The 27,033-nt window shown below is 30.4% G+C and overlaps 4 protein-coding genes across 8 annotated transcripts; 3 read left to right on the top strand and 1 right to left on the bottom strand.

Annotated features, from left to right (window-relative positions):
• Positions 1 to 11: 11 nt before the first annotated feature.
• On the top strand, positions 12 to 10,376 carry LOC130675489 (protein phosphatase 1B). 3 transcript variants are annotated; one of them, XM_057481223.1, is made up of 7 exons: positions 12 to 164; positions 270 to 337; positions 965 to 1,953; positions 2,048 to 2,165; positions 4,557 to 4,668; positions 5,131 to 5,185; positions 8,491 to 8,741. In XM_057481223.1, the coding sequence occupies exons 3-7, from the start codon at positions 1,147 to 1,149 to the stop codon at positions 8,584 to 8,586; spliced, it is 1,188 nt and encodes a 395-aa protein (XP_057337206.1). In that variant the 5' UTR covers positions 12 to 164; positions 270 to 337; positions 965 to 1,146; the 3' UTR covers positions 8,587 to 8,741. The 3 variants fall into 3 exon arrangements, with proteins under 3 accessions (XP_057337206.1, XP_057337208.1, XP_057337207.1); XM_057481225.1 differs by lacking the exon at positions 8,491 to 8,741 and adding an exon at positions 9,301 to 10,376 and having other exon boundaries at positions 13 to 164; XM_057481224.1 differs by lacking the exon at positions 270 to 337 and having other exon boundaries at positions 14 to 164.
• Positions 10,377 to 10,527: 151 nt separating this feature from the next.
• Positions 10,528 to 13,898, bottom strand: LOC130675487 (beclin 1-associated autophagy-related key regulator). 2 transcript variants are annotated; one of them, XM_057481220.1, is made up of 9 exons: positions 13,544 to 13,898; positions 13,175 to 13,280; positions 13,018 to 13,099; positions 12,701 to 12,938; positions 12,438 to 12,625; positions 12,153 to 12,309; positions 11,901 to 12,077; positions 11,659 to 11,788; positions 10,528 to 11,594 (listed from the first exon to the last, which is right to left on the bottom strand). In XM_057481220.1, exons 1-9 carry the CDS (start codon positions 13,741 to 13,743, stop codon positions 11,430 to 11,432), a joined length of 1,443 nt encoding a protein of 480 aa, XP_057337203.1. In that variant the 5' UTR covers positions 13,744 to 13,898; the 3' UTR covers positions 10,528 to 11,429. The 2 variants fall into 2 exon arrangements, with proteins under 2 accessions (XP_057337203.1, XP_057337204.1); XM_057481221.1 differs by having other exon boundaries at positions 12,438 to 12,613; positions 13,544 to 13,897.
• A 126-nt stretch (positions 13,899 to 14,024) lies between these two features.
• LOC130675480 (probable cleavage and polyadenylation specificity factor subunit 2) lies at positions 14,025 to 17,117 on the top strand. Its single transcript, XM_057481207.1, has 5 exons — positions 14,025 to 14,662; positions 14,734 to 14,893; positions 14,976 to 16,652; positions 16,737 to 16,874; positions 16,945 to 17,117. The coding sequence occupies exons 1-5, from the start codon at positions 14,514 to 14,516 to the stop codon at positions 17,035 to 17,037; spliced, it is 2,217 nt and encodes a 738-aa protein (XP_057337190.1). The 5' UTR covers positions 14,025 to 14,513; the 3' UTR covers positions 17,038 to 17,117.
• Positions 17,118 to 18,507: 1,390 nt separating this feature from the next.
• LOC130675484 (enolase-phosphatase E1) lies at positions 18,508 to 22,889 on the top strand. 2 transcript variants are annotated; one of them, XM_057481216.1, is made up of 5 exons: positions 18,508 to 18,648; positions 18,737 to 18,867; positions 19,686 to 19,787; positions 20,456 to 20,646; positions 20,745 to 22,889. In XM_057481216.1, exons 2-5 carry the CDS (start codon positions 18,760 to 18,762, stop codon positions 22,306 to 22,308), a joined length of 1,965 nt encoding a protein of 654 aa, XP_057337199.1. In that variant the 5' UTR covers positions 18,508 to 18,648; positions 18,737 to 18,759; the 3' UTR covers positions 22,309 to 22,889. The 2 variants fall into 2 exon arrangements, with proteins under 2 accessions (XP_057337199.1, XP_057337198.1); XM_057481215.1 differs by having other exon boundaries at positions 18,538 to 18,667.
• Positions 22,890 to 27,033: the final 4,144 nt, after the last annotated feature.

Here is a 27,033-nt window from a genome sequence, read left to right on the forward strand (position 1 = left end):
GTGGTGTGCGTGTCCGCCATTCATACAAGTCGATTTTCCTGTTTCTTTCTGTGTGTGTGTGTGTACAAGCAGAAGAGCTAAGCAGAAGCTAAAGGAGCTAGTGCTGCCCAGCTAGAAAGAGAAAACATTAAGAGACATGGTGACGGTGATATTCGCGTGGCTTGGTAATAAAAACATGAGACTTGTGGATTAATTATTATTACTATTATTATTATTATTTATTCTAATAATCTATCAGTTTTATTAACTCATATATATTATTATTTTAGTTAATAGTATACATTTCGTTGTACGTAAGATATAAAGTTACGATGATAACCGGTCATGTTGAATCGACGTAAGTTTTGGTCATTTTTTATGTTAAATTCATGGCTAAGCACGTAAATTTATTTTTCGCAAAAAAAATTACTCCTGCATGATTAATTATTTTTTAATTCACCAAACGCATCCCTTGTGACTTTATCTTGTGATTAGTGCGTGTGCTAATTATTATTATTATTATTATTATTATTATTATTATTTAATCATCACTTTTTAGGCGCAAAAAATATTATGATATAACAATCAGTTGATATAAATTAAATACCGGTTAATATAATAAGTCATTCACCCATCTCAAGGTTCCCATCATACGTTTCTGCTTCCATTCTACTGTAAATTTCCAAACTAAATTTATCGTTTTGAGAATAGGTCATGTGAAAATGCCTCCTAATATCTTAACGCTCTAGGTATACATATATATATACACTTACATGTATATGTATATGGATTTATCGCAAGTTATTATGTGATTAAGAAACAAAAATGATGCCTAGATTTATGATAAATAGATAACAATATCAAATATTTTGAAGAATTGCATAATAATTAATTTAAAATAGTTTTAGTTGATGCGAGTGTGTGTTTGTGTGTAAACGTAACTATTTTTTTTTTTTTTAATGAAAGACTATTTAATGTGTTACAGGTATTTAGTGGACTTTGTCATTGAACATAAGATGCTTAATAAATAATAGATCTTAAAAGGCTATAACTCGAAGGAGAGAGAAACAGGAGACACGGAATAAGGATAAGATTGATAGGAGTTGCTGAGAGATAACTTGAATCAAATAAAGAAACTGATAAAAAAAGTAGAGGCGAATTACAAGCATGGGGGCATTTTTGGACACACCGAATACTGAGAAGTACAACGAGCACGGTGCGGGCAATGATTTGCAGTACGGAGTTGCCAGCATGCAAGGATGGCGTATGGAGATGGAAGACGCACATTGTGCGATGACAGGCTTGGAGGGTGGCCTGTCCGACTGGAGTTACTTTGCGGTATTTGACGGGCATGCCGGGGCGTTAGTTTCCGCGCATAGCGCGGAACACTTGCTGGACTCAATAGTAGAAACAGATGAGTTCAAATCCGAGGATGTGATAAAGGGCATACACTCTGGTTTCCTACGGCTCGACCACAAAATGCGCGATCTGCTGGAGACGAATAAAGACAAGTCTGGATCAACAGCTGTTTGTGCATTCATATCACCCAAACACATTTACATCGCAAACTGCGGTGACTCAAGAGCTGTACTCTGTAGTTCAGGAAGTCCCGTGTTCTCAACACGAGACCACAAGCCCGTACTGCCAGCCGAAAAAGAACGCATCCAAGCAGCAGGTGGCAGCGTCATGGTCGAGCGTGTTAATGGTTCATTGGCTGTGTCACGTGCTCTCGGTGATTACGAGTACAAAAATGTCGAAGGTCGTGGACCATGTGAGCAATTAGTATCACCAGAGCCGGAAATTTTTGTCCGCGATCGGGACATGGAGAACGATGAGTTTCTAGTACTCGCGTGCGATGGCATTTGGGACGTTATGACCAATAAAGATCTCTGCGATTTTATTTACTCAAGATTATTGCTCACTGATGACTTAGAGGCTGTTACTAACCAGGTTATTGATACCTGTCTTCACAAGGTAACTTTACTTTTTTATTTTAAGAATCACGTCTTCAGTTGAACCATATAAAGTTTTATAATAATCGATAATCTTTGATGTTTTTTTTAAACAGGGCAGCAGAGACAATATGAGCATAGTATTGGTAACATTTCCTGCGGCACCCAAGCCAAGTATCGAGGCACAAAAGAAGGAAGCCGAGTTAGAAACGGCCATCGAGAGGAGAATTAAAGGTTCACTGAATTTTTCATACTCACACTCAATATTTTCTCTATGCTGTTGCTTTAATCCGCGTAGACGTGTTCGCGTTCGCGTACGAAAAAATAATAACTGACAATTGTACGTCGCGCAGTGCAGTCAAGTGTAAATATATTTAAAAAAAGAAAAAAAAACAAGCCGCGCGACGTCGATGAATAAAAGTGATTTAGGGGACAATGAAATAGTTATAAAAAAAAAAAATTTAATTGGAAAAGCGAGAACACTTTTATTGAGGCAAATTATTACATTGAGAAAGATTTATTTGAATTTAATATTTAAATGATATATCTATTTCTAAATATTAACTATGAATTGCGTATGAAAAACGTTACATAATTGGGACCAGTTTTTCGTCAATCAAAAACGTCTCAGTAGTCATTTAAAATGACTAACTGGGATTTTTATTTATAGTGATTAATTAATAATTACAACTCATGACAAACGATTTAATGCCCTCCTGACATAACAAGTGATAAGTTAATACTTAAATCAAACACCAATGAAATACGATCGTCTAGTATCGATTATATATGTATCATAATAGTCTTTAGGAAATAGTTACGTTATTTTTCGTTTCCCTCGTTGCTGTGATCTAATTAATTAGATAACCACATTACTGCCTTTCAAAAGAAAACACCAACATTTATATATGGATATATAAATACCCTATTAATTATATAAGAGATTTAACTTGTAAGATATATATTCCCTGACACATTTGTCATATGTCTGAGCAATTAACTTGACACCTTTACCATACCAGAGTAATTACTTAGTCGACGATATTTTATCAATTTAATTATTTACTTTTGTTTGGATAATTATTACTAATGAGGCAGAAAATACTTCAATCAAACACCGATCTGGTGGTTTTTTTTTCAAGTTCTCACTAGTCATTTTTAAGAGGATAAAATATGAATAAATATTTAAAAGGAATAATTGCTATCATATTTTTAGCAGCAATATTTATAAAGGAGTGAAATAATAAATCCTTGATAATAATAATAATCAAAACTAGTCAATTCAGTGTGATTTTATAATAAATGTTATACGAAAACAGTATACGTAGAACGAGTGTTCAAAAATAAATGATAAATGTGCCAAATAATAAAATAACAAAAGCTTTTAAAATGTTTTTAAGTAATTTGATAAATTTAAAATTTGAAAATAAAAATAATAGAGATTAAATAAATATCGTGTATTATTAGTAAATGGTACAGAGAGTTGTTTTATGATAAATTTTATTGATTTAATAATGAAATTTTAAAAAAAAATTTATGTAAAGAAAACACGCACTGTTGACAAATTAAATTGAACACTTTATTATTATTATATAAGTTAGAGTACAAATTTATATAAAAAAGTCAATAGAATTTTATTATTACGTGCAATATATTTAGTCCTTACAGTAGTTTTTTTTTTAGCCTTAATAAATTATACTGTTTAGATAAAATATATTTATTATTAACGCAAACGATAAATAGTAAAATGAAATACATAAAAAAATATATATATATAAAATATATATATTAAAGGTATAAAATATCAATACAAAATATACATAAATTATTTTATAAATCCACCCTTGGAGTTGTCACGACACTTCTAATCGTAACAACTTTAATTACATATAAATAATTAGTAACATATATATTAATTAAATTTAAAGAAAATATATATATTTATATTTATGTGTTGAAAATTAGTTTATAAGGCGCCGCAGGTAGGTGCGAACTTATTTACAACACGTTAGTTTTTTTTTTTAAATTTTTCAAATTTTTTTTATGATCGATTTTATAAATTCCTCTTGTATATTTCTCTTTATTAAATTTAAACGGCAATGCATTTCTTATGGAGAGTCATTGCTATTGCCGTCGACAAAAAAACAATAATTCTATATATATATATATATACATATATATAAAGCGAAATAAATATATATAAAAAATTGAAGTGATTAAAAGTACACAATTCCAGAGGTGGATTAATTATAAATAATAAACATAAAAAATAATAAATAAATCACCCCGATATAATTTATATCCATAAGAAATGTACCGTAACTAAAATATATCACTGTAGCTGCATGTTATTTTAAATTATTCTTGTAGAATTAGTTTATTCGCCGAGATTAATGTGCAACAAAAAGAAGATAAAAAAAAGCGTTACATTGACAATTATATTTTTATCTAATAATTTATTTAATTAATTATCTTATGGATACACTTGCACTTTTATAAATTAATTTACCGACACATTGTTCAGTTCCCATTTTAAAATTATTAGTTGCGTTTAGACCAATAGATTTTATATTTAAACTTTAAAATGACCTTGAAAAATAATAATTATTTTTTTTTCTTCAACAGAAATAGTTGCACAACAAGAGGGTAAAGATGGCTTCGATTATCTGGAACTGCTACGGATTCTTGTTGATCAAGATCTACCGAATCTACCCCCTGGAGGCGGTCTTCCGGCAAAGTGAGTACTTTTAAATATAAATACAAATATAAAATTTAATTAAACGCACGAGCTAATCTATTGTTTTCGATCCAACGTAAATGTTGCTACTGATCTTGACGTACTTTTGCGTCAACCAAATAATCTTTCTTTCAATAGCTTACGTAAAGTATTCAACAAAGATTATATATATTGATATTAATATATCTTATAGAGTTTACCTAATAACTATTTGGCTTAATTCCAAACAATTAAGCAACAGCGTAATTGGTATAGCCAAGTAATGCAGCCTTGTTTTAACGGTTAAAGTAAAAAGCCTCGAGATTCCTAAATCTCGTCTTTTTTTACCAGGCTCGTGCGTTTCTCAAAACACTTAATCTTTAAGAATAAGTAACGTGATTCATTTGCGTCAACTTACCTACAATTACTCATTGTCATATAACTTTATTTACGTACTTGTATATTTATTTTTCTCCGTAATAGACAACCACTCATTGAACAAGTCTTTCGAGAAGTGTGTCCCGGCAGAGCGAAGAGCGTAAGTCTTAAATATGAATATCCTTCATTTTAATTTTAATTTCAATTAAAATTACAATTACGTCGTTACATCTCACGTAAATTGCATACGATATTATTTGAATATAATGTACGACTGTTATTATTTAAATAATTCCTACCTTCACTTATTCGTGCTAATTTTTATTACAACAGAGTATTTAATATTTAAAGCTCATTTAACATTTTAATTAATTTACTTTTCTTTTTTTCGATACTATTCTTTTTCAAGCCTTGGGTCCGTAAACCGTGTAATGCTTTTATAAAAAAACATTTACTGTCTCAGTGTAATTATTAATTATTGACACAAATAGTTGATAATTTGTATTATATATAACGAAATGATACTGAAGTTAGCAGACGTCTAATAATTTTTGGATTTTTTTTCAGACGATAAACCCTAAAAAAAAAATATTTGAAAAAATTGCACCTGTAGTTTTTTAAATTTTTTACATGTGCATATTTTTAGTTTTTTTTTTTTTCTTCAAATTTAATTGTTAAAAAAAAAACCAAAAATTTTTAAATGTCTGCTAACTTCAGGATCATTATAACGAATACGTTAAATATTTTGTCAACGAGTTTGCTTATTTACAAACTGATTTTTTTTTGTTTGTTTAATAATTATTGTGCGATTTATCGACAACAATGTTGACATAATGCTACTGCTTATATTTTTTATCCAGTTTGTTTTGAGTGAATCTGCGCTTTACTTAATGTGGTGCGTTGTACTTTTTTTTTTATATTAATTTAATATTAACATCGCTGTCTACGATAAAATAATTGTTGCTTCTACTTAAAAATATTAACGAAAATGAAAAAAAAAAATTAAACAATTAAATTCACGGCATTCTATTAATTTTTAATTATTATGTTCACTACTAAAGTTGGATTGTAATAAACATATTCATACATATTGATGTCTAATGAATAATAAATCCAGCGTAGTGACTTTTGTATCGCATCAAAATGATGACTATTAAAAAAAAAAAAATCCATCAAAATAACTGATGACAAAAATAAAAAAATACCAGAGTTATTGCTCTGATTTTGTTACTTATATATTTTTAACTTCTTACATTTGATAATTATTATTTTATAAAATAATTTAAAGATACGTAATTATTGATTAAACACCAAGTAGAATTTATCGAGTACGTACAGGCGTACATATCAAAAAATAATTGTAAAAAAAAAAAACGTTATTTGTATTAAAAGATGAAAAATAATTAACAGTATAGAGGATATAAATGTACAATTATTTGGTAGAAAAAAAAATATTGTTGCATATTGTAGATTTTTATTTTAAAACAAATCAATATATATAGAAATTTATCTCTATCCTTCTCTGTATGTTGACTAAACGAGTATGTAATAATAACATTTAAATATAGAAATTATATATTTTTGTAGTATTAGTGGACATGCACTTTAAGAATATGCTCATGCATTTTTATTGGCTCATCCCCTCTTATTAACTACAAATAATTAATAATAATAATAATAATAATAAGCAAACGCATGCAGTTATTACGGCAATTGGGGAATAATGGCCACACAAACTAATCTTAGATAATATATATACGTATATTATATATGTAAAAGCAATGTCCACATGTGTTTATAAATATTATCTTGAAAATATAATTACAAGTACTGTAATTATTGCAATTATGTGGAAAAAAAAATAACAAAGACAGAGAGTGGAATTGAAGGATGATGGAGTATGTCTGTAGAATTGTAGCACTGACGAGGGCCTTAATTTTGAATTTAACGGATTAATATCCTTTCCAACTCCATCCATTATTAAATCAATCAATCGATCATTAACAATTAACACTATACTAATTTAATAAAGATTAACCTTAAGGACAATCTTAGACGATACCACGTTTTTTAATTTTTTTTATGACCTTGAGCTGTAATAATTTTATTAATTAATTAATTTGAAAAATTAAGGCGAGATGAGAATAAGAGACGACGTTTTTTTAGAAAAATTACTTATAGTTTTTTTTAATTAACTGGTAATTAAATTTTTTAAAATAAATTTCCGTAAAATCTTCGGGTCAATTTTTTAAAAATCTATATCCGGCAAAATTATAATTACGCTGTCATTTTTCCAATTAATGCTTTAATTTGTTTTTTAATTAATGATAAGAGATGGAAATATTTGATGACTTGCATGCAAAGTTCTCTTATTTTGACTGCAAGTCATTTTGTAATTTTTACTAAACGTGATTAGAATCTTCGCGGACAAGTCTATTTAAAAATTGGGGTGGGAGAAGGGGTGGACGTCTAAGATTGCCCTGACAATGGCATAATATGTATATTATATCTATTCATTAAAATTGATACTAATAATAATGATTACAGTAATTAATCAGGAGAAAATTATAACTATTAGATTGTCCATTTTATGGTGTTGTGTACAACCTTTAGAATCAGTTGGTGTTTAGTAGCGCAGAATTTAAAATATATTTTAAAAAATGCCAATCTGATATAAATATGTGGAGGAGTAAATAACTTTTATTCAAATGATAAATTTTTATTTTTCGTGATTGATATTCAAATATATTGTAAAAAAAAAAAGTTAATTGACTTAAATTATTTATTGCTCGGCCATTTTATTTTAAACAACGATTTTTTTGAGGAATAAATTAATCCCATTACTTGCAATACGGGTATTTTACGGTAATTTATATCTAATATTTTTTTTTTATTTTATTTATCTGCCAATTAAATATGCAAATCAAGTGTTTTCATATATTTTATAATCTTGAGCCTTTTTTTATTAACATACATTTATTTTTATTAATTATTTACATTCCTCGATATGGCTTTTAAATTTTAAAATTTGAGGGCATGTTCAGAAATTAACTTTGGAAGAGAAAAATTCAAATTCCACGGTCATAAATATTATCTGGTTGACCAGAGGAACAATTTTACTACCATAGTAAGTTCATAAACTCTGCGGAGAAGGTAAATGCAGTATCAAGTCTTCTTTCGTTCCTCTAGTTTAAATTAAATCACCTGACTTTCCATTTACTGACCATCTGGTCAAATATTTATCAGTCTTCAGTGTTTTTCTGAACACGCTCTAAATATTTACATTTATTTTTAAACATCCAAAAGATGACATTTTGTTGTTAATCTTCTCAACGACTTTATTTACTTCCTTATTTTCCCTCTAATTAAATATTACCCGCGCTTATTTTTTAAAAAATGCTTTTATTTACCCTCATAAAATTTCTTCCATCCTTCCTAATCCTTATTCCTTTTTTCGTTCCCCAGATCGCCAAAACGCAGAACGTCAATCCCTTTGAAGTCTGCAGAGCGAAACCTTTTTTCGACCAAGTCGCCGATGACTTGTCATTTAAGAAATTTTAAAATTAATTATCTTAGTTTGGTATAATTTTAAAAAATACATAAATATATATTTATATACTTATTAAATTTTTAGAGGCCGGTAAGATAATTGATGAAAATTCACGTACCTGAAATTTATTTTTGCGTTTTGTCTATCGAACTCAACAATTTCCTAATCATTGTTTCTTCTGTAATAAATTTTTCTCTCTTACTAAAAGAATATGACAACTTTTTATAAATTATAATTATTTTTTTTGTCTAATTACTTACAATTATCACTAATCTAATATATTAAATATTTTAATAAAACTAAAGAAACACTCAGCAGTTTAAAAATATGAATTATCATTTAAATAAATTTATAATTAATTACTTTATTAATTAAAGTGCCAAAATAAATTTTGTGGAAATTAAAAAAAAAAATTAATTGTGCCAACTGATAAAATGCATCAGTACTAAAATAGATATTAAAATTACATGAGATAATATCAATAATTGAAACTGAAACTAATTAAATTTATTTCTGCTCAGTGTTTTTTTTTTTTAAATTAAAAATAATATGAATGCATGTAATATTTTTATATATTTTTTTTCATGAATCCTTTGAGTGTAAAGAAATTAGCACAAAAATTCTGCTGAAGGCAGGAAAATAATTTTTAAAAAATTGAACCCGCATCAGTGCTCCAAATAAAACAGCACGTTAATAAAATACCGCAACGTGTTATATGATTACAGACGTCAGAATCCAGTTAGTCATGAAAATATGAGTTTTTATACCCGAAAAAAAAATTTTAGCGGTTAACGCTTAACTACAAAAATTGACAGGTTTAAATGTCGACAAATTACTATAAAGTTACAGGAATACAACACACCGACGTCTACGCAATGGAGCATTTGACATAATACAAAAATAACAAATCAATAAATTATAATATTAAATTTTAAATATTAATTTTAATTAATAATAATAATAATAATAGTAATAACGATGATATGATAATTATTAATGATGAATGATTGTACAAAATAGTTATAAGTCATGGGTACTTTTACTTTTCATCTTCTTGATATAGCGAGAAAAAAAAAAGTAAATAATTATTATTATTAACTATTACAATATCCAATGTGTGATATGTGTACTTGTAATACGAGTTTTGATGCTCCTCTGACCATAATTTTTTTTTTTTTGTACAAAGCATTTTCATTGTAATCTGTGGATTAATTATTATTTATATAATTACACCCTGGCAGATACACAAGCAAATAAATATTTAAAAAAAAATAATAAATAAAAAATAAGTATGTTAAGATGAGTGCGGATGTAGCTGACAATTGTCAATTTTTTAAACTTCATTACAAATAAATAAATAAATTGAAGGGCCAGTTTTTCCCGCCGTTCATTTTTAATCCAAATTCAATTATTACTGATATATTTATATATTATTAATATATAGATGCTAGCAATATTAATTTGAACCTGGGTCAAAATAAAGTCGGTTTAAAAAACTGGCGCTAAGTTTAAGAAATTTGAAAAGTGCGTTCTTAGATAAATTAAGAATACGCGCATTTTTTTAAATTTCAATATTTGAATTTATTTATTTAAAATTTAAAAATTGTCTTGTCTGCTACGTGCTCACTCATATATTAGGGTAAAAAATCCTCGATATAACTTTAAATAGATACGATCCATTCGAGTAGATAATAAAAAATATATTGTATTTCATAGTAAATGGCTGTTGTTAGAATGAGAAGCCTGTCCTGTTCTTAAAATTTAAAAACAATATTGTATAATTAAATCATTTAACAAATCATATTATCAGTTATTTATTTTTTTATCATACTACCATAACATTACAAAAAAAACAATAATAATAAATAAAATAATAACAATTCATTAATTTTTTATAATTAGGGTAAGTAATCTTTGACAGATGGACATAAATTTATATTTTTATTTCCATTACTGTCTTCTAGTTTTAATTATTAATTACTACCCATTGCACAAATTACGATGTATTTAAATGTTGCCAATTCATTTTAAAACCTACAATAAAGTAATTGTAATGTTAATTATTATAATTATTTTAGTACTAGACTGGTGTGGTTAATTAATTAGTGAATAAAAATTAAAACATTAATTTTTTATTTTGTTTTTTATTAAAAATTATTTTAATACGCTTATAATTAAACAAGAGATCTACAGTTTATTCTATCAGACACTGCGAGAATCAAAGTCGCCATTAATTGCGACAACTTTTTTTTTTTTTATTAAAATTGTACTTATTTTATTTTATTTGTGCTGATTATATGGAGTGAACTGTACTGTAACTTTTTTTTCATATATAAAATTGTTATTCATATATATATAGATAGATATATATTTATTAATTAAAACTTACAATTAAATCTTAATATAGATTATTACTCAATCAATAAACTATTTCAATATACTATTTATATTTCGAATTACAATAATTATTTGTTATTCGAGTATGTACTTATATTTGTTATAGAATCGAATATATCACATATTTTTTATCATTATTATTAATATAATAATCGTCATAAATATTACAACGACTTGAACTTCTACTAACAATAACTTTATGTTATATGTAGTTTATAATTATTATTATTTTTAATGAATTATTTCTATTGTGCTTAATGAATTAATATAATAATATGTTTCGTTGATTAAAAAGTCAAATGTTTTTTGTTTTTTTCGATAAAAAAATATAACTCCAAAGGTTGAAAAGTCCGAAATCTTTTAAAATTAAGATAAAAGAAATCAAATAAATCAATTTTATGAGTTATTCAATTTCTTTTTATTAACTATTGTTTTTTATTTTTACTTTTATTTTATTCTATCTATTGGTAGTCCATCCTCGCCAAATGGAGGCAATACTAGCCGCGGCACTTGTCACCAAGCCTCCAGCAACGCTCTGATTAACATGAATACTAGAGGACTGTTGGCTCGTTATCGCACCTGGATGAGGAACTTGCATTTCCGGACACGCGACATTTGGAACCTGTTGCGATAAATAATTCAAATTTAATTTATTACATAAATTTATATGTTATTCAGAAACTTACAGCCTCCCACTCCCAATTAAAAGCGTCTTCCTCTTCGTCGGAGCCCGAGTCGTCGCTGTTCTCCAGATCACAAGTCAACTGGTTGTGTAATTTTTCCACTATACTTGGATCCACTTCCATTGGGCCAATCCTAATAAATTTATCATCTCAATTTATATTTACTCGTACATATATAGATAGATACTAAATTATATTACTTTAATACTTTATTACTCAAGCCAGCGAAACTATTTTAAGCATACCTGCCAAGATCACTTATTTCAGTATTGAGCAAGTGCATAAGATTCTGAAGAGTGTGCATTGGATGTAATACCGACAGATTTGTATTCTGAGTGAAACATAAATGTAATATATTGCTGTTTAATCGAGCAACTTTTCTCGCAAATTTTTGCTCCGACATTTCATTACCGCAGAATTCCCTGTGGATAATAAATAAATAATTACCACCTTCGCATAATTTATTTTTACTAATAATTATTAATGAGCCCACATACCCGTACGTTAATTTATATGGTAATCTAACATTTATGTAGTAAGCAAGTACGTTGACTAGTTGAGTAGCATACGTAAGAGCTGCACTGATATTGTACGCGGGATTATTCATCGTATTTTCTTTATTAGACCCTGGTGTTCCATCTTTACTTGCTGCAACTGCAATAGAATTTTTAAATGTAAGCATCCATTTATTGCTACCGTCAACATCAACATGACTGCTGTTTTTTTGCTTGGTCAGTCTTCGGACAAGTGTAATAAATAAAAAAGAATGGTAATGAATTTACCCCAAAGTGAGTAAGCGCTATAGTCACCGGAACCTGGTAGAGTTGGAGCGACGATACGATGGTGCATCTCCAAACTATTTTCAGAGTCGCTAATCCACCGGCCTCTGACATACGAAGTACCTGATGCATCAGCTAATGCGCATGTTACGACATCAGCACTGGGATTGTCATCATCGCTACGACAAAAACTGATAAAATATATCGTCTATATCTCACCCGCCAAATCCACGCGTAAATTTATTTAAATCCAATAAATATTTTACCTTCGCTCGGCTTCAACTTGACACAGCGGAAATATGTATTGGACTAGTTGTCTAGCCGCTGTTCTGATGACTCTCTTCAACCTCTTACGTTTTCTATCAACATTTCCCCTCTGCTTTTCCTGTTTGTTCTTGAGTTCCCCGATAAACTCGTGGACTCTTTCGACCCGATTCTCGTGTCTCGGCAGTCGCTGGACTATCTGAGAATTGGCATCCTTCAAAATATTCAGCCGTTCGTTTCCTAATTTTAATTACAGACATTATAAGTTAATAAATTATTTAATTATCGATAAATTATTTATAGAATAAAATTTTATTACCTTTGTTTATACTTTGCTTTGTTTCATTTATAAGACTCTGTAGTAATCTCACTCTTTCTTTACATATATTGATATCACATGTCTGTAAATAAATATATATATTAAAAATAACATCATAAAGATTATTGATTATCTTGAATAGTAATTATAAATTAACCAGTTTATCTTTCTGACGATGCTTTTCAAATATTTTGGTCCACTTTTCTTCCAATTGAGCTCTGGCAGCTTTCAACCGTAACAACCGTAGCTGTTTATCCGCAAACCTGCAGTAAAAAATAATTTAAATTACCAGGAATATTTATCACAAAAAAAAAAAATTATAAATTCATAGGGAGCCGGACATTAAATTAAAATTTATAATTTAATTCTGGATTTTTTGTCCCTTTATTGGGACTTGTTCAGCAGCTAGGGACCAAACGTCAAATTAATGGTAAAAATAAAATAATAAATTTTAATTTACTGTCCAGTTCCCTGTGACTTTACAATTTTATTAAATTTATCAGGACATGATTAAAAATAAAATTACCGTTCAGAGTAAACAGAAGTTGAATGTACAAAGTCACCATTTTGGACACACTGCCTGCAGTAAAATATTCGTCTACTATAATGGCACAATGGACACTTCAATAAATTAACACTCAGACGACTAGATACGTCTTCTAATTCAGAGGATAATTGAAAATCAGCTGGAGCCGTATAAGAACCATCGGAGCTGCTTGTCGCCATAACCAAGTCCCCAAGACAACGATCATCAGTCTGTTGTCACTCATCAGCTGATATATTTCATTGACGTTGTTCTTGCTGCTGCTCGCTGTTGCTGGTTCCTGTTGTTGCTGCTACTGACTACTGCTACTGTTTGACTTTACGTCTCTGTTCTCTGTTGTAATGTTTACATATATGATAAATATATATAGGTTATTATGATGCGAGCGACGTGAGAGCAGCCGGAAGTCTCCATGTCCGTCCGACGTCATTTCAGCACCAGCGCAGTAAACTTTGTTTTTTATTTTGTTGTAAACATGGCAACAATAATCACGAGCATGTTCATTGTTTGTTAAATTTAAAAAAACAAAAAACCCAAAGCGATTTCAATTGATTTTTTATTTACTGCCCCCATTAAATTTATGAATATTTTTATATTTTAACTAAAATTATAAACCACCGGCTGCGAATTCTTACCTTAACTTTTTATTTTTATTTACATATTTTTTTATATTTTGTTGGATAATTTATCATGGTATTGAAGTTAGCGTACGTCTAATAGTTTTTGGATTTTCTTTTAGACAGTAAATTTAAAAAAAAAAAAATTTGAATAAATTGCACCTGTGGTTTTTAAAATTTTCTATTTTTAGTTTTCATTTTTTTGTAATTGATTTGTTGAAAAAAAAAATCGGAAAATTTTGAATTGTCTGCGAACTGCAGGATCATTAATTTATCAAGATATTTTTTTTTTTGTTAATTTAAATTTTTGAGTTTTTGGATTTTTGAAATTAACAATGACGTCTATTATTAAACTCCACGCTATTTCTGGAGCTATGGATGAATCTCCTCCTTGCTATTTGCTGGAGATTGATGAAGTTAAAATTCTCCTTGACTGCGGCTGGAATGAGCAATTTGATGAATCTTTCATTAGGGAATTGAAAAGGTAAATTAATGATTTCAAATAAGTTTTAAATATTTTATTTATATAATATTTTTCATGTTGTTATTATCTAGACACGTGCATCAGATTGATGCAGTATTGCTGTCATATCCAGATCCACTTCACTTAGGAGCTCTGCCTTATTTGGTAGGAAAATGCGGCCTCAGTTGTCCCATATATGCGACCATTCCTGTCTACAAAATGGGACAGATGTTCATGTACGACATGTACCAGGTAAATAATTATTTCATAGTTGGTATTTTATTTTATTTATACTCAGAATTCATAATGAACTTTTTAATCAATCGATTTACAGTCACGACTTGATCTGGAAGACTTTGATCTCTTTACGCTGGATGACGTCGACGCAGCATTTGATAAAATTGTCCAGTTGAAGTACAATCAGAGTGTCCCGATGAAGGGCAAAGGCTACGGTGTCACGTTGACACCCTTGCCAGCGGGCCACATGATCGGAGGTACGATTTGGAAAATAGTTAAAGTCGGAGAAGAAGATATCATTTATGCGGTGGACTTTAACCACAAGAAAGAGCGACATTTGAATGGTTGCGAGCTTGAAAGACTGCAAAGACCCTCATTATTAATAACGGATGCTTTCAATGCCAGTTATCAGCAAGCGAGACGTAGGACACGTGATGAAAAACTCATGACCAACATTTTGCAAACATTACGTGGAGGTGGTAACGTTTTGGTTGGCGTTGATACCGCGGGCAGAGTCTTGGAGTTGGCCCACATGTTGGACCAGCTCTGGCGCAACAAAGAGTCGGGTTTGTTAGCTTATTCTTTAGCGTTGCTTACTAATGTCAGTTATAATGTGGTCGAGTTTGCCAAGTCACAGATTGAGTGGATGAGCGACAAACTTATGAGAAGTTTCGAAGGCGCCCGAAACAATCCCTTTCAATTTAAACATCTTCAACTCTGTCATAGTATGAAGGAGTTGAACAACGTCCCGAGTCCTAAAGTTGTGTTGGCAAGTACTCCAGACATGGAGTGTGGATTTTCACGGGAATTGTTTCTTCAGTGGTGTTCGAATCCTCAGAATAGTATTATAGTTACCAGCAGAACGTCGCCGGGAACTCTGGCGAGAGAGCTGATGGAGAAGGGCGGTAATCGGAGTATTACATTGGAGCTTAAGAAACGTGTGAAACTAGAAGGATTCGAGTTGGAGGAGTATCAGAAAAGAGAACGCGCGAAGCAGGAGATGATGAAGCAAGAGAAGATGGAAACTGACGACATCAGTTCTGAGTCGGAGGATGAAATAGAAGTCGGTGGTACCAGGGGTAAACACGACTTATTAGTCAAACAAGAATCTAAACCTGGCTTTTTCAAGCAGAGTAAAAAACAGCATCCAATGTTCCCATTTATTGAGGAAAAGATAAAATGTGATGAGTATGGAGAAATTATTAATCCCGATGATTATAGAATAGCTGAAATAACCCCCGAGACTGAAGATAATAAAGAGAATGTCGATTTCAAACCGGAAGAGACAATTCTACATACAGAGACATCCACAGAGGCCCCAACGAAATGCATCCAAATAACCAGGACGATAAATGTCAACGCATCCATAATGTACATCGATTTCGAAGGACGATCTGACGGAGAATCCTTACAGAAAATTCTGGCCCAACTGAGACCCAGAAGAGTCGTCTTAGTTCGCGGGTCTCAAAAAGACTGCCAAGTTCTTGCTCAACAGGCACAGTCTGTTGGTGCGCGAGTTTTCATCCCAAGTCAAGGAGAAACTCTGGACGTCACCACAGAGACGCATATTTATCAAGTGAGATTGACAGACGCACTCCTCAGAGGGTTGGAATTTTCAAAATGTCACGGTCACAATGAGGTTGCTTGGTTCGACACGAGGTTCACCGAGCGAGAACGAGTCTGTCCAGATACTTCATCGTCCATTGCCGATTCAAAGGACGATGAAGCTGAGGAAGAAAAAATTTTTGCTCTTGAGCCCTTGAATATTAATGAGGTATTTTTTTTTACTGAAACATTACACAGTATTTTTTTAAAATTCAGTCTAACTGTAATTGTCACTTGTAATTTGATCTTACAGGTCCCAGGTCACGAATTTTTGTTCATCAACGAGATCAAGCTTTCTGATTTCAAGCAAGCCCTCACTAAAGCAAATATTTCATCTGAGATTAGTGGAGGTGTCCTGTGGTGCTGCAACAACACCATAGCAGTAAGACGCGTAAGTAAAATTTTTATTTATCTATTTTAGAAAAATTAATAACACTAATTATTATTTATTCAAATCACAGGGTGAAGCAGGAAAAGTTGTTCTAGAGGGAGCCTTATCCGAGGAGTACTACCTAGTGCAAGAGCTGTTGTTCGAACAGTTCGGGATCATATAAAGCAATTAAAATAAATAAAAGATAAATTTTGTACATATTTATATTTTTAAATAATAAAAATAAAATGAAGTATTAATAATTATCACTGTCATAAAATATATGTAAATAAAATATAATAGTGAAACCCGTGTCTTGTCTTATATTAACAAATGATAGGTTCAAATAGTGGAGCGACATTGCGAAGGTCAGACTGGTCGTGCATTTAGCCGGCAGCACGTGTTGTCGGAGGGGATTTCTCGACAACGCATTCACCTACTACACGTCAAAAATTTAAATGCTCGCGCTGTACGTGCGTGTTCTGCCGTTGCTACTCCTGGTTATTCTTCTCTCTCATTCTCTATCGTCGATCCTCTCCCACACCGATCCCACAAAAATCAGGTGGTTACTCGCGGGCTCAGCTGTGCGCAGGCTCTATCACATGTATATACATACATCTCCACTCCACATATACATACAATGTCTATATCTATATATACATTTAGCTCGCGACTTTTTCATTATCATATTTACTTTTTAAAAATTATATTTGAAGTAGATTTCAAAGTCATTATCAATGTCTCAGCATGATTTTTATTTACCAAGACTAATTTAGCATCTAGAATTTACATTTTTTAAATTTAAATATTTTTAAAAAATTACTAAAATAATAATTCACCGGTACTACTTTCGCGCGTAGTAACACGGCTACTGGAGTAACAATAATCGATGATAAAATTTACTGTTGGTAAAATTAACCGGTGAAATTTTGAGTATCAGCAGACTCATATTTGTAAAAAATATCACGAGAATAGCCGATGATTTTTAGGTGAAAAAAGGGCGAGAAAGTACGTTGGGATTTTAAAAAAAAAATAATCTGCGTAGGAATAGTTGGTAAATGGGGGTGTGGTGGTGCAGGAAGATGATCTCCATTGGTTGGAACTGGGATGTCACACACACATCCAGAGAAATTTAACTTTCTGCGAGTGCGTGAAAGAGAAACCCACACACTTACACGTGAATTTCATGGTGGTCCAGCGACGTAATCAGTTCAAGTAACCCGTTGTCTAGAAGGATGAAAAAATTTTTTTTCCATTAATCTTGTGCGCAATTTTGCTATCAGTCTCGGTCTAAATATATTCTTATCATCTTGCCCGTTGACTTGCTCATAGATAAATTCCCCAGCAACAATTGAAATTGACATCTAAAAATAAATTAAAAAATTGTTTTTAGTAAAATCCAGCGGAACAAGAGGTACGAGGTTGGATATACCGGTCTAGTAGATGTGAAACCTGGAGGGAGTTTTTCGCATACACCCAGTCGGCGATAGTGGTGTTGGTGTCTCGCGTGTACGTGCAATCCAGCAGCAGCAGGAGCACCAGCAGCAACGTTACAGTGGTAGTAAGAGGGGAGAGAACCGACAAAATTTATTCGCCGGCGATTCGACGAGAACTAACGCGTCGACGTACTGAGAGTTAAGTACACAGGGAGAGAGACCGAAGCCGGACACATTCGCAAGAGAAACGAGGAAGGACAGGAGAGATCCAGTGAGAATTTCTCAGTCGTACAGACGAGCAATACATTGCCAGGCAGACAGACGAGGAACGAGCGTGCGTGAACGAGGAGCGGCACCGGGTATATTTTAATAGTAAAAGTGAATTCGATTTGTGGTTTATTTATTTAATAATAATTATACTTATAAATATTAACTGTAAAATCATAGTAAGTGCATAATAATCACGTAAAATGGCCGGTGAAAAACGTAATCAAGAGCATGAAGAAGAAACCCAGCGCAAGGAGACAATTGTGATCGTTGACATCGAGGGAACGACCACCAGCATAAGCTTCGTGAAGGTAACAAAGAGTAGCATGGCCGTGTACGCAGGCTGAACTGCCTCCCCGGCATCAGTCCATTTTGTAATCCATTTTTTCAACCATTGCTGCACTGATAGTACGACTTTCCCATCATTTTACCCCGTTTTTTCACCAAATGCGCACATTTATCATCATATTTCGGTATTTTTTGAGGTATATCAATGCAGCCATGGGAAACATTTTGTCCTTCTTACCCACTTGGCTTATGTCCTTCTTCACCGAACAGGGAGGTACGCCGGCACGAAACCAGTTCGGCTTTATACGGATCCTTGCGGCGAAACTTGACGGGATTTTATTTCCCAGGCTCTTCATTCATGTTAAATAATAAAATAATTGTTTCGTCTATCAAAAAATCCCGATCTTTTGGTTTGGAAATTTTAATTATCGATGGAAAAAAAAAAATCCGAAGGTGAATAATTTAATTGAGGAAAAAAAATGATAAATTTTTGATTTGTTGGCAAGCAAAATTTTACAGCAGTCTATTGATTAGTTGACGTCTGAGTAATTGAGGATTAGTATTAATAATTGATAGATAGATAAAATGTAATAAACGTGGCGTTATCTTTTTCCGAACTATATATTTAACGTATACGTGTCCAAAGGTCTCTAACGGTTCTCATTTTTGCCGGCTGTACAATTAAGAATTTTGTTGGTTTTAAATTTAACCACAAGATTAGTAAACCTGTAGAGCGTAATCGGATTATCTATTCTGCTAAAGTATTTTAATTACTTCATTAAATTTATTTATTCTTATTCTTAATACTTAAGTTAAATATGTGTACTTTTTTTGCCTATAGGACACTCTGTTCCCGTACGTTCGTGAGAACCTCAAGGATTATGTGGAGAAAAAATGGGACGATGCCGAATTTAAGGAGGACGTTGCGAAGCTCAAGGAGCAGGTATAACTTTTCATTTTTTTTTAACTTTGAGAAATAGTTTCAGCAGAAAATGGAAAATGACTTTTGGAATTTTGGCAACGGGGCACCTGGTTATAATTACTTAGGAAATAATATTTGATTGTAATGACTCACAATACGCGTTTTACCTAGAGAGCCTTGAAAAGTAGTTTTTGAGGGGGGAGACCAGATGTTGGTATCGTTTTTTGACCTGAGTCTCAACTGTTTCTATTGTCCATAAATTCTAGTCTTCAGTACATACTCTAGTCACTGCTAAATTCTATATTCTTTATTCCATGAATAATAAAAGAGATGACAGAAGCTTCTTTCGAGAGATATTGATTTACTATTATTCTATTTATAATGTATATGTATATCTATATACATAAATATAATAATTTTTTTAACCCTAAACCTTTTATCAAAGCACAGATTTAAAACAAGAGAGTGTCTTTATGTAAAAGGAAATATAATTCAAAGAAAATATGCGTGTGCTCATTGAACTTTGTCGACTTTAATGTCAAGGTCACACTCGTCAATCTTCTTATCAATTGGGCTTTGATTCTATATCTAACAGCATGTAGTTTATAAATTTGTACAATTGTTCGATGATAAATTTATTTTATGTTGAATAATATTTTAATTTTATTTGATTTATTTTTTTTATTAAGGCGGAGAAAGACGCAACTGATAAAGTTGAGGGCTTGGTGTCCATCACTGGTGACAAACCAGAAGAGACCAAGGAATCATTGATCAAGAATGTCTTGTGGCAAATGGATAATGATCGTAAGAGTGGTGCTCTTAAGCAACTTCAAGGTCACATGTGGCGAGATGCTTACAAGTCTGGCGCAGTCAAGGGCCAGTAAGTTTTTTTTTAAATTTTAATAATTGCTGCTGATTATTATTACTGTTTTATTAATGACTGGTTGTAATTAATGAATTAAAAATTAAATTTTCCAGCGTTTATGAGGATGTGCCAAAAGCACTTGAAGACTGGACAAAAAATGGCCGTAAAGTTTACGTTTATTCAAGCGGAAGCGTTGAAGCCCAAAAGTTGTTGTTTGGCAACTCTGAGCACGGCGATCTGCTCAAGTACTTTAGCGGTTATTTTGATACTGAAGTGGGTCCTAAGCAAGAGGCGTCAAGCTACAAGAGTATTCTCGCTAAAATAGAATGCGATGATGCATCAAAGGTACTGTTTCTCACTGATGTTGCTAAAGAAGCTAAAGCTGCAGTTGAAGCTGGAATTACATCGGTAATAGTCGCACGCGAGGGCAACGAAGCTCTCACTGCTGAAGAAAAAACAACCTACTCAACTGTAAAAACATTCTTAGATTTAGCTTTTCAGTCCTCTGCCAAGAGACAAAAATTAGATAAAACTGAGACTGATGAGGAACCAAAAAAAACTGAAGAAACTGATGTCAAAGCTAGTGAACCAGCTGATGCAGTTGAGGATGTTGAGATGAAAGACGTCAGTGAGAAAGAAGTTGAGAAGAAGCCTGAAGCCAAGAGTGTTGTTGCTGATGAAGAGAAGAGCAAACCTGTTGAAGAAACTCCCGCAAAACCTGCTGAGGCTCCTAAAGAAGCCATGGAGACCGAAACAACGACAGTGGCAACAGTCGAGGCCGAAAAATCAAAGCCAGAGACTGAAAAAGTTGCTGAAGAAAAAACCACGAAAAAAACTGAAGAACCAGCAGCAGTTGAACCGTCGACCAGCGATGCTGACAAACCAGAAAAAGATGATAAAAAATCAGATGAAAAATCTGACATTCCAGTTGAAGACAAAGATAAAAAATCTGAACAATCAAAATCCGAACCAACCACTAACCTCACAGAGAACAAGACTGAACAGCCTGAAAAAGTCGCTGATGCGCCCAATGCTGAGACTAAAATGGAGACTGAAGTTGATAAAAAAACAGAGACTGCAGTAGTGGAAGAGAAAACTACTAAAGAGGCAACTAAAACTGAGGAAACTCCCAAAGCTGATGAAAAGAAACCTGAAGAAGTTAAAGAACCAGCTGCCAGCAAGACTGAGACCAAGGAAGCCGAAGATAAACCTGTTGTTGAAGAAGTTAAACAAAATGGCGACTCAAAACCTGAAAAGGTTGAGTCGATAACAACAAATGGTACCGCGACAGAGGCCAAGACAAATGGTGACTCTAAAGAAACGACTGTTGCACCGGAGACGAAGGAACCTGAGAAGGCTGTTGCTGAAAACGCGAAACCCGAGGCCACTGAACCCGAGCCGGTCAAGTCGGAGTCTGTCAAAGAGGAAGAAAAAACTAAAGACGAGGTGGTAGAGAAGAAATTGAATGGCAGCACACCAACCACTGAGAAAGACGACACGACGGAGACGACACACACGAATGGAGTTAACGAAGAGACTAAACAGAATGGTGCTGACGAGAGCCCGGTCGACAAGGACTCCATCAAGGTCAAGAAAGTCGTCGAGACCATTGCGGCGGACGGAGCTGGTGAGCCTGATGTTGTTCCACCAGTAGCAGTAGTTGCCGCGACGTCCTAATAATCTCGCCTCCCGAGTTACTTTTATGGTAAAATATAATAATTAAAAAGAAAAGAAAGAAAAAGAAAAAAAAAAAAATATGAAAATGAAAATACAAAAAAAAAAAATCATACATAACTCCGTGTCCCTGACTCAATATTTAATATTACGAAAAAGAAAAATAAAAAAAAGTTTATAAGTTTAACGATTTCCAAATCCCATCCCAACGAAATTCGCACTTGAAATAAATACATTACGTGCTCGAGTGCCAGGTGAATAGAGATTCAATTTTAAACAATTAATTTTTTAAATAAAGCTAACAGGAAATAAAAATATCAAATTTTTATATTATCCTTTGTCAAAGACATAGATTTTTAAAAATTATTTTAACTCATCAACGATTCACTTAAATTAATTATACATTTAAAAAAACGCATTTGTCTGTTGTCTTATTTTTGTTTAAGCAAAAATATTGTCAGTATTTAATTTGATCGGCTTTTTGCAATGGGCGACAAATTCTTTCCTGTTAAAACTCTGTGCCAAATAATTTTTATATAAAACTATTTTTTTTTCTTTTCTTAATTTGTTTTTCCATTTGATAACTAAAATATTTCCCGTAATTGTTGAGCTCTGTCTTGTATTATTTTATTATTAAAAACAAAAAGAAAAAAAACTCGCGACGATTATTACTACACTCAAGACTGATAATCCGTGAGCACATCAGGAATTGTTGGCCTATCGAGATTGCGATTGAGATGCCATTTTTTTTTGTGTGTGTGTGTAAACATAAACAGTGTACTTAATAATTTAATATTACGTGCTTTATATAATAATTATTGTAATAGTAATGATAATTATAATGATAATAATAATAATAACAACAACAATGATGATAATAGCGCTTGCTTTATACTCAGTGGTCGAACTTGGTTGCATTAATTATTTCCATTGATGCTCTACGCATTTTATTTTACGAAATTGACTGTGATCATACGATGAAAGGGATTTAATTAATTAAATTTTTAATTTCTGCAACTGAAGCTTTCCATCATTGTCTCTTTTTATGACTTTTGTTGACTGATATAGCAGCTGCTTTTCTTATGTTTTTTTTTTTTTTACTTTTTCATATCAATTTATATGTAATAACTTTTATTTCTGTACACTTGTCGTGAGTCAATTACTTTCTCATAATTAATAATTAACGTAACTATTATTATTATTATACTTTAAATGTCATGATAAATTAAGAGTATGTTTAAGTGGTATGTATTTTTTATAGGTAAGAATTGGTCGCTTGTCGAGCAAAGATATTTTTTTTTTTTTAATTATTTATTTATAAAAAATCATTAAACACAAATATCAATTTCACAATTATATTGATATTCAAAGTGCGTAATTATTAATTAACTGTTTAATAACATTATTATTATTATTATTATTATTATGTATTGACAGTTTTTAAAAAGATCAAACATCGTATCTCAGGTCTTAGAGCTGCATGTGTGCTCAAAAAATAATAAATAATAATAATAAATAAATACCGTCGTAAAAAAAAAACTCATGAGACTTTAAAATGCACCTTAAAAATATAAACATTCCGAGTAATTGTGCTAATTAAGTATAATGATAATTAACAACAACAATATGTAGAGAATTTATTCTTTTTTGGAATTCTATGGTGTCATAGTAAACTCAGACCATTGATGACCTGACGTTAATTCAAATCAACATGAAAAAAAAATATTAGGGCCATAGAAAAAATTTTCAATGGTTACAGTAATTTGTGACATCGTTGGTAAAATTTTACTATGGCCATAGTAATTTTTTTATGGGTTTATTTCAATTAACGTCAGGTGATTAATGGTCTGGATTTACTATGACACCATAACATTTCAAACAAAAATATTTTCTCCATATAATGATAATAATAATAATGATAATTTGTTATGAAAATTTATTGTCTTGCTGAATTCACGATTGACTTATTCGCCTCCCATTTCAAATCATCACATTCATCCCCATACAAGATTTGCGTCGATGGTCGTGGACTCATGCAGTCATTAAATTACCATACAAATTTTATTATTATTATTGTTATTATTAGAATTTGTTTATACTTACAGCATTTTGAAAATAAATAAATAAATAAATATTACGAATGAATAAATCAAATGCTCAACCATTTAGCCCGTTTCCTATCTTCGATGTATACCATTATTTACTAATAAATATTAATTAAACTAAATATTCAAATTAGTACGATAAGTTTTTAAAAAAAATTAAATAAATGAATAATAAATTTATAAACAATAAGTTGATAATTTAACATTAATTTGATATTTATTGCACGACCTATTTTTAAATTCAAACGATCATCGAAATAAATAATTAATAAATATATAAATTAAATTTTAATTATTTAACACAATTGACTAGTCATCATTTATGATACAAACTTATCAGCATGTCATTGTATTTTTATTTAGACCAATTATTTTACTGTTAACATCAATAAGTCTCATGAAAAATAATTAAACACTGCCGTTAATACATTTATTGTAATACGTCGTGCAATTATTTACCTAAACAAAAAATTTTTTACTTGAAATCCAGTTGACAAATTGAATATTAATTTTTACGTGTGTGAATGTAGCAGACATCAGACAAAATTATAATTAAATAGAGTAAATAATTAAAAAAAAAATATTTCAAAAAAATACACTTATTAATTTCAAATTTTTTAAATTTAATTTTATTAATTATTTACTCTATTTATTAATAATTTAAAATTTGTCTGATGTCTGCTACAATATGATACTGAAGTTAGCAGACGTCTAATAATTTTTGGATTTTTTTTAGACTCAAAAACATAAAAAAAAAATATTTGAAAAAATTGCACCTGTAGTTTTTTAAATTTTCTACATGTGCATATTTTTAGTTTTCGTTTTTTTGTAATTGATCTGGTGAAAAAAAATCCGAAAATTACTAATTGTCTGCTAACTCCAGGATCCACACATGATACTGAAGTTAGCAGACGTCTAATAATTTTTGGATTTTTTTTTAGACTCAAAAACATAAAAAAAAAATATTTGAAAAAATTGCACCTGTTGTTTTTTAAATTTTCTACACGTGCATATTTTTATATTATTTTTTTGCAATTGATTTATTGAAAAACGAAAATTCAAAAATTTTTAAATGTCTGCTAACTTCAGGATCAGGATCCACACTCATTAATTTTGTTTTTTTTTCTTGTGCCAAATATTTTAATTATCATTTGATTAATTAATTAAATAAATAAAATACATGGCTGATATTGTTTGAATGTTTTTACATGATAATATATATAAATATATACGTATAGGTTGTGAACAATTGAAATTGTTTTATCAAAAACATTTTTATTTTGATGTAATCAATTATTACTTGGCCTCAATATCACCGCAAAATATAAATATAAATTAAAACAAGTGGAAAAAAATAAATAAATAAAATAAACAATGGTTTGATCTAGTAGTTTAGAGTATGGATTTAAATAAAGACGATAAGTAATAGCATTAGATTATAAGAATCCTTAAGAACTAAAAGGAATTAACAGAAAATAATTTAGCTGATTAACAAATACGATTAAACGATGGTAGATATAACTTATTATAATAATATTCGATGGTTTTACTTTACGATATATCGAATAAGTTTTATTATAAGAATAATAAATAATTAAAGAAAAAAAAAAAAGCAAAAAAAAATAAAAAATACATTTTTCTTATAAACTTTGAGTGTTTGAATGTCAAAAAATAAAATTACGTCTCCATTGTACACTTTATTACTTTTTTTAAAAAACTAGTTGCGTTGTTATAATTAAAGTAATTAATTATTTAATGATAAATGATTTTTATACATTTGTCCCATAAGTCAGACTGCTAAAGTTTAATTATTTATTTATCTATAACGTGGATTATAAGTAAATGAAAAAAAAATAATAAAATAAAATAAAATAAACAATACGTAGAATAAATAATAAAATATTTTGAGCCACAGTAAAGAGTATTCTGGAGATGTAACTAACAATAATAATAATGATATATTATATTCGATAAATATTTGTTTATAATAAGAATATTATATAATGTTATCTGTACTTACTCCTGATAAAATAAGCTTCTCTTTTTTCATAATAGCATAAATAAACTTTATTCATTATTTTAATCATTTTTTTTTAGTAATCATTAAGTAAAAACTCATTTTCTGTACTTGACATTTTTGTACGTAAAATGTATTATTTTCGAAAATTAATATCCATCCTGTTGTTTATTTAATACCTTCTCTACTTGTCATAAATTTATAATAAAAACAGAAAAAATATATGATCCTGAAGTTAGCGGACATTTAGAAATTTTTGAATGTTCGTATTTCAACAAATCAATTGCAAAAAAATAAAATAAAAATATGCACATGTAGAAAATTTTAAAAACTACAGGCGCAATTTTTTGAAATATTTTTTTTTATGTTTTATCGTCTAAAAAAAAAATCAAAAAATTATTAGACGCCTGCTAACTTCAGTATCATAAAAAATATGAGTGTCAATGTAGCAGACACCAGACAAATTTGAAATCATTAATTCATAGAGTAAATAATTAATAAAATTGATTTTAAAAAAAATGCGCATTTAAAAAATTTTGAAATTAATAAGTGAATTTTTTCGAAATATTATTTTTTAAATTATTTACTCTATTTATTTATAATTTT

The sequence above is a fragment of the Microplitis mediator genome, chromosome 10 (genome assembly GCF_029852145.1).
Source record: "Microplitis mediator isolate UGA2020A chromosome 10, iyMicMedi2.1, whole genome shotgun sequence".
NCBI lineage: Eukaryota > Metazoa > Arthropoda > Insecta > Hymenoptera > Braconidae > Microplitis > Microplitis mediator.

What these genes read in the sequence shown, in the direction of transcription:
- LOC130675484 (XM_057481216.1), top strand. Translation starts at nt 18,760, where the DNA reads ATGGCCGGTGAAAAACGTAATCAAGAGCATGAAGAAGAAACCCAGCGC. An exon ending in TTGCGAAGCTCAAGGAGCAG is followed by an intron (nt 19,788 to 20,455) that starts GTATAACTTTTC and finishes TTTTTTATTAAG; the next exon opens with GCGGAGAAAGACGCAACTGA. An exon ending in TCTGGCGCAGTCAAGGGCCA is followed by an intron (nt 20,647 to 20,744) that starts GTAAGTTTTTTT and finishes TAAATTTTCCAG; the next exon opens with CGTTTATGAGGATGTGCCAA.
- LOC130675480 (XM_057481207.1), top strand. Translation starts at nt 14,514, where the DNA reads ATGACGTCTATTATTAAACTCCACGCTATTTCTGGAGCTATGGATGAA. An exon ending in TTCATTAGGGAATTGAAAAG is followed by an intron (nt 14,663 to 14,733) that starts GTAAATTAATGA and finishes GTTATTATCTAG; the next exon opens with ACACGTGCATCAGATTGATG. An exon ending in ACACCATAGCAGTAAGACGC is followed by an intron (nt 16,875 to 16,944) that starts GTAAGTAAAATT and finishes TTCAAATCACAG; the next exon opens with GGTGAAGCAGGAAAAGTTGT.
- LOC130675489 (XM_057481223.1), top strand. Translation starts at nt 1,147, where the DNA reads ATGGGGGCATTTTTGGACACACCGAATACTGAGAAGTACAACGAGCAC. An exon ending in TTGATACCTGTCTTCACAAG is followed by an intron (nt 1,954 to 2,047) that starts GTAACTTTACTT and finishes TTTTTTAAACAG; the next exon opens with GGCAGCAGAGACAATATGAG. An exon ending in GGAGGCGGTCTTCCGGCAAA is followed by an intron (nt 4,669 to 5,130) that starts GTGAGTACTTTT and finishes TCTCCGTAATAG; the next exon opens with ACAACCACTCATTGAACAAG.
- LOC130675487 (XM_057481220.1), bottom strand. Translation starts at nt 13,743, where the DNA reads ATGGCGACAAGCAGCTCCGATGGTTCTTATACGGCTCCAGCTGATTTT. An exon ending in AAAGCAAAGTATAAACAAAG is followed by an intron (nt 12,939 to 13,017) that starts GTAATAAAATTT and finishes AATTAAAATTAG; the next exon opens with GAAACGAACGGCTGAATATT. An exon ending in TAGCGCTTACTCACTTTGGG is followed by an intron (nt 12,310 to 12,437) that starts GTAAATTCATTA and finishes ATTCTATTGCAG; the next exon opens with TTGCAGCAAGTAAAGATGGA.